Raw genomic sequence first — 12,681 nt, 5'->3', positions numbered from 1 at the left:
GTAAGTGTTTCTCTTCCTCTATTATGTTCACTAGTTTGCGCAGTGGCTAAATTATCTTTCTTATTGATGCGAGGTTGCTGAACGCAATCCTAGACGACGTGTTTCTTAGAAGTATACACTATCTGCTACATAATTGTGTTCTTTCTGCATAGTCAGATGGATCGGTGAATTGGTACACACGCACAAGCTTCTAACGTTGCTATCTGTGAGTACTAAACGCGTCCATACACTGCCATCGTCATGCGCATCCCTGTATTCTTTTTTTTACGGTAAAAGTGTCCGCTCAACCATGAGCCAAACAAAATACACACAAAAAAATACATACTATACTTTCATCCCATAGATAGAACAGGAAAGTGACAAAGAACATTTTTTTCTATCAATTTATGTGTGTTCGTGTTGTCCCGAACCATCCGAACGAAGCCTCGCCAGCGACGAACCAGACTCCGGCGGTGGCGGGTGGAACCACTCCGGCCACGGCTGCAGTTTTTCTCCATTTCCGCCGTATCGAGGGCATTGCGAGCCTTCAGGTAAGTGTATATCTATGCATAAGTGTACGTATAATCTATGGAAGCAAGGAGTTCCTCAGTGTCTGTCTGTGAGGCCGAGTATTCACCGAGGCAACTTGAGCTTGAGGCGGGCACTAGCTGGGGTCACCTTGGCGAGGAATGGCGGCGGCAGGATGTGGGCGGCGCCGTGTTCAAACCTTTCGCCGCCAAGCACACACTGACAAGGCTTTCGTAGGAGTGTTGGGGGTTAAGATTCGTTTTAGGACCGTGCCAGTATTTCATTACCTACCTTATGAAACATCACTAGCTCTTCATATATAAATCTTTTCTACAAACGTTCAACAATCATGGAAACGCTTTCAAAATCCAATTCAAGGACTATTTATTGTTGAAAATAGGGAATAATATTCACGAAAGCACAGCCTCCTCTGGCGACGGTGCCGCCGCCGCCGACGCCGCAAAATAGCTCGCAGAAGGTTTAGGGTGGGGGAGCATATTTAAACTACTACAACCGAACTTTACAACCTGGTGACGAGGGGCCTCGACACCCCCGGGGCTGCGCACCCCCTGGACCCCCCCCATGTATATGCGACTTATTTCTGCGAGGAGGTATTTATCGCCACACTGGCTGCACCGCCGCCGCGGCCGCCGCCAGAGGAGGCTACGTTTTCGTGAATATTATTCCCTATTTTCAACAATAAATAGTCCTTGAATTGGATTCTGAAAGCGTTTCCATGATTGTTGAACGTTTGTAGAAAAGATTTATATATGAAGAGCTAGTGATGTTTCATAAGGTAGGTAATGAAATACTGGCACGGTACTAAACCGAATCTTTACCGTGTTGGGCATTTCTAGGAGTGGTTTTATGTCCCTGGTGGTAGTTTTTGACTCCTCCGTACATTGACAAGGCTTTCGTAGGAGTGTTGGGCATTTCCAGTAGTACTTTTATGTCCCTGGTGGTAGTTTTTGACTCCTCTGTACCATGAACGTCGGACTGGCCTCTGTGCCTGTGCCAATGGCACAGATCCATATCCCATCTCAAACCCCTCCAAGGATTGATCTACTTGCCTCAAACACGACTTATGTGGGTTTCCCTTTGCTCTCCTCCGCTCAGGGTTGTCTTCCACAAAACAACCCTGTGAGCAGCATTGATGTCTGGAAAGTGTGCCACACACCCATGTAGCCGGAGTCGGCGTTCTCGGACTAAGTTGGTAATAGGCCTCGATCTAGTTTCATCAAGTCACTATAATAGTGACCTTAAGCAGCCAAGCCTTCCCAGCACTCAATACTTTTCTTGAGGAGCATGGGAGGCTTTTTATAAGATACTTAATGAAACACCTTTTTTTGTTTTAGTTTTAATATAATGAATCTTCACTATATTGTCTAAAGTCTAAACCATTCCAGTTGGTGCTCATATAAAAAAAGTCTGGGTAACTAAAAAAAAAAGTTTACTAATCTCTTTTACTATGTGTATATCAATTTTTATGCCTCTGCTCAATTTGCCTTTTCTTTCATGATTTGAGTACAAATTTGAATGGTTCTTACAAGTTGGCAGCCAGCACAAACAAACATCACTCAGGAGAGTAATAGCCATCAAAACTTTCCACATTTATTCCGATCACGTTGCTTTCATAGAAGCACAACCTGTCAATACAGAGGATGCACACACACCACTGTTCATGTGTACACCAGTGCTTGCGTATACACCAGAGTGCACACCAATGAGTGGTTGTGTGCACCAGTGAGTGTGTGTACCACTGCCTTGGAATACTCAACTTCAGTGTGTACTTGTCGTGATGTACAGCTGTGGACAAAAATATCAATCCACTGTAGTCTTAATTCGATCTGACACAGCAGCCTCCTTCTGGGCAGGAAGTCACGAGATAGAGTGTGGAGGCTGACGCAGAGAGGAAGGGAAGTGGGAGGGGAATGAACCAGCAGGTGGAGATGGTGTATGGAAAGAGACTAAGGTCACAATGAGATTTAGATAAAAATATACATTTTTGTCTACAGCTGTACACCATCCCAGGAGGTACACAAGCACCCCAGACTTACATGTGCATAGGTGTGCTAATGAGTCAAGTAGCCCATCCATGTACACTAAGGAAGGGAGGAAGGAGGGATTGGGTGTTGGAAATGTACAAAATGTCAAAGTGTGCATGGAAGGGAACACCTATACAGTATGTATACATAAGGATTAATGTGTACATAAATGGAAAACATCTGTACAAATAATAACATTGTATGTATACCTAAATCTTAATGGTTAACATAATGTACATACACTTGAGAGGATCAGCTATTTGGACACACGCATGCACACGCACACACACTCGCATGCACACCCACACTGCATTACCCAGGCCCTTCCCTACAGTGCATGTTGTAAGGAGGTGACTAGCAAAACAACACACCTTGGCTGGGCTCCACCCCAAAAACAAGATACAAGGAAACAAATTTGGGTAAAATGATTCCTAAATGGGGTTGGAAAATGTATTGCTTCCATCATCGTGCACAAATTTGTAAAACAACACAGGTAGCTAAAATGCCTGTATAAGAAGTACAAAGACTCTGGTACCATAAATATTTTTATATATAATATAAATCATATGTATATGTAACATCAACATTAACTATTGGGATGTGAAGTACTATCAGTGTCAACAGAAACATACTGCTTGACTTCCATTACTGCATGACTGACTTCCTTATTATTTACAAGGTACAACCCTTAAGTGGCCGCCGTGCCGTTCAACAAACAAGTGGCTGCCAAGAGGCGTGGAATTGTCTTCTCTGATGCTCATGGGTAACTTAAAGCCTTCATCTCATCACCATCAACAAACCGGTATGTATTACAGTGTTCACTAGTTTTTATTTACATGTCGACTCACCTTCCCCAAGTCTAGCTGAGGAAGGAAGGGAAGGGACTGTTACACTGACATGACCTTGAGTGACCCAGCTGCAGGTCAGACCTGCTGAGACCCTGGTCCAGCTGAGCACAGATCACGAAGGTACAGGAAGGAAAGGCAAAGATGCACAGGAAGGGAGAGAGGGAGAGTGGTAGGTAGGCAGGGAGAAAAGAGGTAGGCAAAGAGGAAACAGGTAGGTAGGCAGAGAAGGTTGGCAGGATAGCAAGTGAGCAGGGGAGATAAGGAGGGAGAAGGAGAGAGGAAGACAGGGAGGTAGGTAGTCAGGGATGAAGGGAGGGACAAAGCAAGGGTGGTTAGTAGCCAGAGGGGAATGGAAGAAGTTTAAACAGTCCTCTAAGCTAAGCATCTGAGGCTTTGTAGACTTGCTAGTTACAGGAAATCGATCCCACAGCTAAGCGTTGAACACACTACCTTGTAATTGCGAGTCCAACACACTACCACTGAGCTACCCTGAGCCCCAAGAGAGGAAGGGTTAGAGGATGTGGGGCAAAAACTAACACTGCACATCTTTATCTATTATGGGTACTAGACACTACGTCCCTTACGTGAGTCTTGATGAATACAATAAAAAATATAAGGGTTTTTATACTGTAAACTGTAATATGGGAACCTCCTCCAAAAAACTTCTGGTTATAGTAATTTGCCTTAGTAGATTTTCTCCTATTGCTTTTGGCTGCAAACTTTTTATGTCACTAAATCTCCTACTGGATTATATTTTTCCTACAAACTAACACGAGCTTCTCTAAATCTTCTTGAAGTGGTAGGGAGACATACAAACAAAGCACCACCACCACCACCGCCACCACACATTGATTCAAGGCGGTCGTTTTAGTATGAAAAGTGTAAAAAACGTCAGGTACATTTAGTTCCCTGATGAAACCACCTGACAAGTGTTGCAGGGTATTGATAGGGTGTTGGTGAGGTGCAGCATGAGAAGGAGAGTATCAAGGAGCAATGGAGATGGTGATAGTGGTGGTGATGGTGGTGTTGAAATTAACATGGGAGATGGTGATGGTGACATGGGAGTTTCATGCCTTTAATGGGAAAAAATTGTCTCAGGGTGCCAAGATTATTATCTGGCCTTCGAAAAACTGCAACCTGGCCCTGGATCTCCAAAATACCTTGGAGACAAATGTATCTGTGGTGGTGGTGGTGGTAGTAGTAGTAGTAGTAGTAGTAGTAGTAGTAGTAGTAGTAGTAGTAGTATTTGCAGCAGCAGTTGTTTAAAGTAGCTGCTAGCAGTAATGAATAAGTATAAATGCATGACTATTGATGAATTTAGGAATAATGAGAATGATTAGGAAAAGGGTGAGAACTCCATTGAACCATCTATTTAATCTACACAAGTTTCTCCAGTAAACAGAAATATTCACATAGTGAGTAATACAAATTCTATACAGTTCTCCCCAAACCAAACCTGATATTAAAATGGTTTATCTCACTTTGTGTAAAATTTACCATTAGTGGTGTAGTGGTTAGCACGCCTAGCTACAAATCCATAGGTCTGGGTATAATCCCGGTCTGGAAGTTGGCGTGCAGCTTATGTGAATAAACTGTTCATTCTCCCTACCTGGGGAAGGTAAACTGTGGTGACGTGGGTGTCACACTTTCCCTGTGTTGCAGGGTAATGGGTTCTTACCCACTAACTGCCAATATATAACAAATAATAGTAATAATCACCCTATTTATTGAGCCTAGCAGATTGAGGTCACAGACTTGAAAAATAAAAAACTACAGTAAAAGAAAGATCTAATCTCTTTCTCTCACAAGCACCCACACAAGCATGCATCATCGCACCCTTTACATACTCCAGCTACGTGTGCCTGCCTCAACACATCAGTCACCAGACAGACACACGAGCTGCCTTCAAGACTGTGACCTTTGATTTGAAAAAAAGTTATGGTCACGTTTGCATTCCCAACCCTCGCCCCGTCCTGAGGAAGCTGAGGAGGTTCAGACACGAAGCAGACCAGAAACTTTTTAACCATGTGTCCTAACATTTTACCAATACTTTTAACAATCATTCCCTTCAACTTTCTCAATTTTAATGTTATTCAAATCTCAACCTATTAATTCTAAGAGGCAAAGAAGGCTAAGGTTTGAACATGGTAACTTGGCCATTAACTTTGTGAAGATTTCTCACCTTATTTTTCAAACAATATATTTTTACCGAACTCATTCCCTTATATGTCATTAACTTTTAGCAGCACTTCAGAGGAATGGCCAAATTGATAACCCCAAGCAAGGAGGTTGAGATTTGAACATGGGAGCCTAACCAGTTATGTTCTAAGTCTTTGTGCAATACCCTCATCTTTCCTAACAGTGAATTGTAGCTTAATATATTTTTGTTCATCAGTAACAGGTAAAGCACCAAGACAACAACACCTTCCAGCCGTTAGTGTCTGAAAATAAGGCAAAGTCCTGATAGGAAGCACAAAGAGGTCTGTAAAGCACCAGTCTTGGGGTACAAGGAAGCGCTTGGTGTCACCGTATTTACCATTTTTACTGATGTTCAAGAGAGACTGCGCCTCCCATTGCACAAGTGCCTCAACAGAATGATTGGTTGTCTTCCTGCTATTTTTAGTGCCAGCATAGGAGCAAGGGCAGAGATAAATGCATCTGTTGGATTTGGCACTGGAAACAAGGAAGCATCTCTGCATATATTACATCTAAATGCAGCCTCTGTTTTCATGCAAGTTTGTGAAACACGGCATAATACAAGGCCCAGAGACCACCTTTGCTGTGTTTGAAATAAATACTTTCAGCACAAATACTTCATAACAAAGCACCAATGGTGCCAAGCCAAACAATGCATGACCTAGATCCTCTGTTTATTGCTTTCAACACCATGTATACACACACACACACACACACATAATTAACACTATATCACACTCATAAGACCTCTGGGTTGCTACATCACAGTGCAAGGGTACATTTTGGGGACAGCAGCAGCTGAACACCAGAACATAACTACAACACCCAAAACAAATAATTGCCACCAAGTCTCTGTGCTGCTTCTGAGATTCTGAGAAGACCCCAACACTACCCCACAGGTCCCGGCAGCACTGCGGCTTTCTGAGGGAGGGGAGACAGGACCACCTTCAGGATGAGGATTGTCAGGTGACAGCTCAGCACACTGGCTGCAGGAACCATGGCCTGTTGAGACAAGAAGGTGAGTATGATGGCACTTAACTCATAGTTTCCTTGCCATTTCACATCTCTCTGAAACTGTTGCTATCCTTGCATTCCTTTCAGCAAGTAGGTAACTGATGTACAATAATGCTAAAGACAAAATACACGGAAAAATTTACATTGTATTTCCATTTCTTTATACATATAAAATTATAATTCTGTTGATAAAATATGTATACAGGATATACATAAAGGCTAGTAGACAGCTACAGGCGAGAAACTTCGCCAGTGGCGGACACTAGGAAAGTTGACCTTGTCCCTTACCCCCTTCTCCTTCAAATGCCTCATATGTCAACTGTTGTGCCTTACCCTTCACAGGTCGGTGAGGCGGTCCAGGGTGGAGATACACGCCCACTTGCCGATCAGTTTCTCTCGCCGGTCAATCTTCTTAACTTTGTACGTGCTCGAAGGGCCGCCAAGGAACTCAAGCTCGTAGCGGCCGCCATCAGTGAGAACATGGCGCAGTGTCTTGACTGCCGGGTAACCTAGGCCGCGAGTCTCCAGCTCCATGGTTGAGGCTGCCATTTTATCCCGCATAGTCTAGGATTGGGGGCAAGGCAGAGGAAGGCATATAATGCAGCAACTTGGTAGGACATGTGGGGTAATGGGCTGATGTAGGGTGTATACCAATTTGTATGAACCTGATATAAGTAGTTAAAGACTTCATGCTATTGGAGATGAGCATTAATTCTGAGTTTGAAGAACCTGTTTCATGAGCTAACAAATTTAAGGATAGCTAATTTCATGTTTCTGCTGCTGTTACCTGATTTGTTTGCGACTGATTGTCCTCTCTTTAACAGCCTCAATGACCTCCATCCACCCCTACCACTGGCCTTACCTTGCCAAAGATCTGTGCCTGTGTTGGTGTGAGCTTGAGGCCAGCCAGGGAGAGCAGGGTGAGGTGGTGCAGGTTGGTGGTGAGGGCGGCCAGCAGTGTGTGTTCCATCCCCGGTGTCCCACTTGACTCCCTCACCTCCACGCCGCTCAGGAACACCTCCCGCAGCTGACTCCCGCGCAAGTGTTTTCCTGCCGCCCTCATCACCTGTTGAAGAGGGAGGCATTTCACAGTGAGTGGCTTTGTCTTTTTATTGTAGACTGAGATCATCACACTGATGTAAACTTCTTGATGTGAATAAAACCCACACCAGCAAACAAAAGATATGTATTTACCAGTGTCCATTAAAACGGTCTAAATATACATCGTCAACCAGTGCTGGTTTTATTTATTTATTTATTTTTTATTATTATTATTGTTTGTTATGGGGATGTTTTCCACATGTACACAAATTGAATAGAGGAATAAACTGAATGATAGAAGCACAGGATAAGAAGCTAAAGGGCTGATCCAAAAAGAGGACTGAAATTATTTAAGAGCAACATCACTAGCCTTATTCTTTCTCTGCTTATCACATGTAAATCTTTGCATAATAGAAGCACAAAATGAGGAGCTGAGGGGTGAGGCAAAAGGGAACTAAAGAATATGCAAGAGCAACTTTCAACTCACCTTCTCACAGTTGTCGAGGGAGAACACCCAGCCAGAGAGAGTGAGGCGGCGCAGAAAGGGGAAGGAGCCGGACATGAGGGAGAAGAGGCGGTGGGTGGTGGCATCGTCTATCACATCGGCGCCCAGGCTGGAGGCGAGAGACACCTCCACCAGCTTGGGGAAGTGACGCAGCAGGAACAGCAGCTGGGGCCCTCGCAGCACCACCTTGTTGTTGAGTGTCACCTGGAAACAGAGGGAGGAGCTGATGTGTGCTCTGCCGAGACTAACACAAGACTGAGGATGCTCTGGTAGCAGCACAGAAGATACACAATAGCACCACATTTCCTTTACTGCTTCCTCTCTGTTTTTCATCATGCCTACATCCTCTGCTTTTCATGTGGAGGAATGTGAGTGATGTCTGAACCTTTGTAGCAACACTGATATTGACATTGATTAATTAGGATTCAACATTCACTAAAATCCTTTCTCATCTTTTTTTACTGCATTTTATCTAGTCTTTTAGTACCACCATATTCTGACTTTTTTTGTATTCCATAATTGCTGCAAATACCAACAATTCATAAAAAGTTGTAAGCATTTAATGTAATTCTCTTGACTTCTACCCACTGTAATTGCTTTGTTTTCAACCCTACCAATTTTTTAAAAGTTATAGTTGTACAATCACTGCAAAACTGTCCCCTTTCTCTTAATTCTTTCACTAAACTTTCCTCTTTTAAATACTACCTCTACATCTCTCTTCTTACTCTTACTTCCTCCCTCTCCCTGTTCCTCTCTATAACCCTGATGTACACACCTCAAAGTTGTCCAGGTTAAGGAAGGCGAGGGTGTTGTTGTGGAGGGGCGGCACACCCTCCTGCAGGGCCGACAGCAGGTCGTCCTGGCGGGAGAGACGAGCCAGTGCCCCCTCGTGCACCATCGCCATCACCCGGCAACTCCCGAGGTCAATATGCTGCAGCTCCGTTGCAGCCAGGAACTGTATCACTTCTCGCACCGACCGCTCACTCTGGGGAAGCAATGATGGTGAGGGGGGTGAGGTATGGACAAAGAGGAGAGTGGTACCAAGTAGTTATAGTTCATTTTCTCAAGCACCATCCTGTGAGTCAATTAAATTCCATGAAAATCAAATTATAATAAAACACCTATATTTCACCCTCTAATGAACCTACCTCCACCTGTATCGTCCAGCCATTGAGGACCAGAAACCTGAGAGACCTGTTCTTGGCAAGGGCGTTGAGAGTGACTTGCAGAGCAGCATCTCCGAGCAGGATGTGGGGGGAGGTGAGGTCCAGGAGCTGCAGGCTGGTGTTCTCCTAGGGGGGCAGATAATTGAAAGGTGAGTTTTTTTTCCAGTAAAGAAGTCAGACCAAGGGAGAGCAAAGAACGTAAAACAAAATGAAAAATGTAACACGCAGCTCCTTAAAGAAATATATAGGAAGGCTTCATATATAGTGAGGATACAAACTTTTGCTTAATAATGAAGATCTTATGTATGAACTGACTGATTATCTATCGAGCTTATTTCTTGGTGATGTGAGAAGCAGAGAAAAAGTGGAGTAGGTGAAGCATTAATGGAAGAGAAAAATAGGCTCTATAAGAAAAGGAAGCACTAAAATAAAAAGATGCAGGTATGATGGAAAAAGAAAATACACGAGAAAGTTAGAGAAAGGGAAACAAAAATGAATGATTGGCAAAATGCAGAGATGAAGAAACAGCAAGTAAGAAAAATACATAAACAGATATATCACATAGACTGTTTGCTTCCTCAAAAAATAAATAAATAAATAATAATCTCCCTTCTACACTACAGCACAATGCACCTGCAGGGCGATGAGGACAGGAATGATCTCGGCCATCCTGGAGAGCCCTTCCATCCTGAGGGAGGAGAGGCAGCGTGTGAACCGCACCGTCTCCCCGAGGCACACCAGGTCCTCCGCCCCCAACGTGCACTTGCTGATGTTGAGGTGACAGACGCGCGAGGCGGGGTTCCGGAATGCCGAGAAGATCTGGGAAAAGAGCGAGTGTGTGAGTCTTGTTTTTGATATCCATGATTGCTTGTTGAAGGGACTCTTGTTGGATTTATATTGATGTTTTATTTCTCCTTCGTGCCCTTTCATAAATCTTAATAATATTAAATAATAATAATTTCTGACGGTTTCCACGTATACTTAGAAAAAAAAAGATAATTAACAATATATTTCACTTAATTTTACTCTGCCTAATTATAACAGCTTGCTTGGCTCAGAAGACGTTACCTCATGGAATCCGTTGGCATGTATGGAGGGGCTGCACGAGGGGGGAGGGAATGACGTGCGCTGGAGTAACGTCGAGTCCGAGTTGCGCTTGTCGGCTGAGAGGGAGTGTAGCCTTCCCCGGCGAGGCAGCGACTGGTAGAAGGAGCGCGGCAGGGAGTTGAAGACGGAGCGCGTGTTTCCTTGGGCATCGGTGAAGTTCCAGAAGGAGAGTGGGGCCGGGGCGGGGTCTTCACGGGTGGGGGAGGGAGTACTGGCACCGGTACCTGCACACCGCTCCTCCACCTGGACATAAAGGGAGGATATTAACCTTAGTAATTCGTCATATAATTATACCCATGTTTAAGCTGAATTTTTTTAGCAATTGTTTGAAGGCCAAGTTAAAGATAAGGGGTTAAATCTATTCCTCAGCTGAACATATCATAGCCTACAATGGGTCATATTTCTGTGAGTTTAACTTCCCAATTTGGCTGCTCTGGCCTGAGATTTTAGTACCATTAGGGACAATAGTGGCCATATAAGAAAAACTGTTGGTGCCTCTCATTTTGTGCAAGGGTTATGGTGCTTTTCACTTGCATACATTCAGTCTTCTTCACTATCCTATTTAGCATTTATTACTTTGGTTCTCTAACTTTAGGACTCCAGAACTGTTCCCTTGACTCACTGGTGTGCCTGAGCTGAGGGAGCCAGCCAAGTTGAGAGACATGAGCGGGTTGGTTTCCACGAGCCTCGCCACGGCCCTCAGCCCCTCCATCCCACAGGCAAGGTGGGGCAGGTGCAGCACCCGCACGTGAGGCGCCTCCTGCAGCACCTCACACAGCTGCATCACCTGTCACAACAACAACAACATCAGGAACTTATAAGGCAGTGAATGGATGAGTATGGAAAGAGACATACTTAAGAAAATATGGAAAATTGAAATCAGAACAAAGAATCCACAAGTACATATAACCATTATTAAACAACAACAATAATAATAATACAGAATAACTTTCATAGCAAATATATATCCAATAACTCAGACTATCAATTTAAATGCTATAGGCTCAAAACAATACAAACAAATGAGGGAATTAATGAATAACTGATTAAATAAATACACAAATACCTGAAACTAAATGAAACTAAGTAGAAAAATTAAAATGAAGCTAGAAAAGAAACTAAAATATGAGTGACGAAAGAAAGAAAAAGAAAAAAACACAGAACAACTTAAATCAAGATGTATTTTTCTCCACCAGCAGTGAACCTGCCGCCCCACCTGTTGTCCGTCCAGCTCCAGGGCCACCACCAGCTTGTTGAGGGACTGGGCAAGCTCCGGCAGCGTGTCGCAGATCATCTCCACCACGGGACTCAGGATCTCTGTGGTGGCCTCCTCCAAGGACGTCACCTGGATCTCGAAGGACTCCAGTCGCCTCTTGGTGAGCACAGCCCGTACGTAGGACACCAGCCGGGTCACCTGACGACGACGCAACACTTGAGTATGATGTTCTTTTACTTTCGGGCACTAATTTTTATCTTACTATCTTTATCTTTTGGCAGCAAAGGTGGATTCTCCTCTTTTTGTGTGTTATTTCTTCCCTTCCCTTACTTAGCCCTTTCCTTCTCTTCTCTTATCTTGCCTTTCTCCGTATCTTCTTTCTTTTCCCTTCCCTTTCTTTGTACCTTCTCCTTCCTTCCTTTCCCCTTTTCCTTCCCTTCCTTTACCTTTTTCCAGTCTGCTCCTTCTTTCCAATCCTTCCTCCCTCCCTTCCTTCCCCTTCTCCTTTTAGTCCCTTTCTCTGGTCGTCTTACAATCTACCTCCATCCTTCCTTCCTCTCTTCCTATTCCCTTCCCCTTCTCCTTCCCTTCCCTTTCTCTGGTCCTCTCCTTCTTACCTCCCTCCCTCCCTCAACACCACTCACCTCAGACACACCAAACTCCCCACCAACAACACATGTCAGCTTCACACTCTTGACGCTCTCATTGAAGGACATGGAGGTGAAGAAGGACTCCTGCCGGTCCCTGGAGGTGCCATCAAAGTCCAGCAGCACCTCCACGCCCTCCAGTAGGCAGTCCGGGGAATAGAGGAGCCGCCCCCAGTCCTCCAGCTCCGGGGAATTGGTCTGAATCACCACATGTTCCCGTCCCGACACATGCTTGCAGACCTGGGTGAGGGATGAGGAAGAGGAGGAGGAGGACAAAGATGAAGTGGACAAGAAACAACAAGAGAGGAGGAGGGAGAATGAGGAGGATGAGGATGAGAGATAGGGAAAGGAAGGGACAGAAAGAAAATGTAAAAATTAATAAAACTCAA

General features: G+C 44.3%; 1 protein-coding gene and 1 long non-coding RNA gene across 4 annotated transcripts in view; one reads left to right on the top strand and one right to left on the bottom strand.

The window, feature by feature from the left end:
• Positions 1–2,105: 2,105 nt before the first annotated feature.
• Positions 2,106–12,681, bottom strand: part of LOC127008237 (uncharacterized) — a 102,600-nt gene continuing 92,024 nt past the window's right edge. For both annotated transcript variants that reach the window (XM_050879975.1, XM_050879976.1), the window contains 11 exons: positions 12,290–12,532; positions 11,646–11,843; positions 11,052–11,216; positions 10,391–10,672; positions 9,956–10,141; positions 9,305–9,448; positions 8,932–9,141; positions 8,139–8,360; positions 7,473–7,676; positions 6,944–7,174; positions 2,106–6,598 (listed from right to left, as the gene is read on the bottom strand). In XM_050879975.1, coding sequence (XP_050735932.1) covers positions 6,947–7,174; positions 7,473–7,676; positions 8,139–8,360; positions 8,932–9,141; positions 9,305–9,448; positions 9,956–10,141; positions 10,391–10,672; positions 11,052–11,216; positions 11,646–11,843; positions 12,290–12,532 — 2,082 coding nt within the window. In that variant the 3' untranslated portion in view covers positions 2,106–6,598; positions 6,944–6,946. The remainder of the gene's footprint in view (positions 6,599–6,943; positions 7,175–7,472; positions 7,677–8,138; positions 8,361–8,931; positions 9,142–9,304; positions 9,449–9,955; positions 10,142–10,390; positions 10,673–11,051; positions 11,217–11,645; positions 11,844–12,289; positions 12,533–12,681) is intronic.
• Positions 11,192–12,500, top strand: LOC127008241 (uncharacterized). 2 transcript variants are annotated; one of them, XR_007760923.1, is made up of 3 exons: positions 11,192–11,328; positions 11,626–11,805; positions 12,357–12,500. It is a non-coding gene; the product is annotated as an uncharacterized LOC127008241 (long non-coding RNA). The 2 variants fall into 2 exon arrangements; XR_007760922.1 differs by having other exon boundaries at positions 11,626–11,865; positions 12,357–12,499.

Source organism: Eriocheir sinensis, chromosome 37 (assembly GCF_024679095.1).
Source record: "Eriocheir sinensis breed Jianghai 21 chromosome 37, ASM2467909v1, whole genome shotgun sequence".
Taxonomy (NCBI): domain Eukaryota; kingdom Metazoa; phylum Arthropoda; class Malacostraca; order Decapoda; family Varunidae; genus Eriocheir; species Eriocheir sinensis.
Note: the sequence above shows the minus strand (reverse complement) of the source record. Positions and strands in the feature narration are given on the sequence as shown.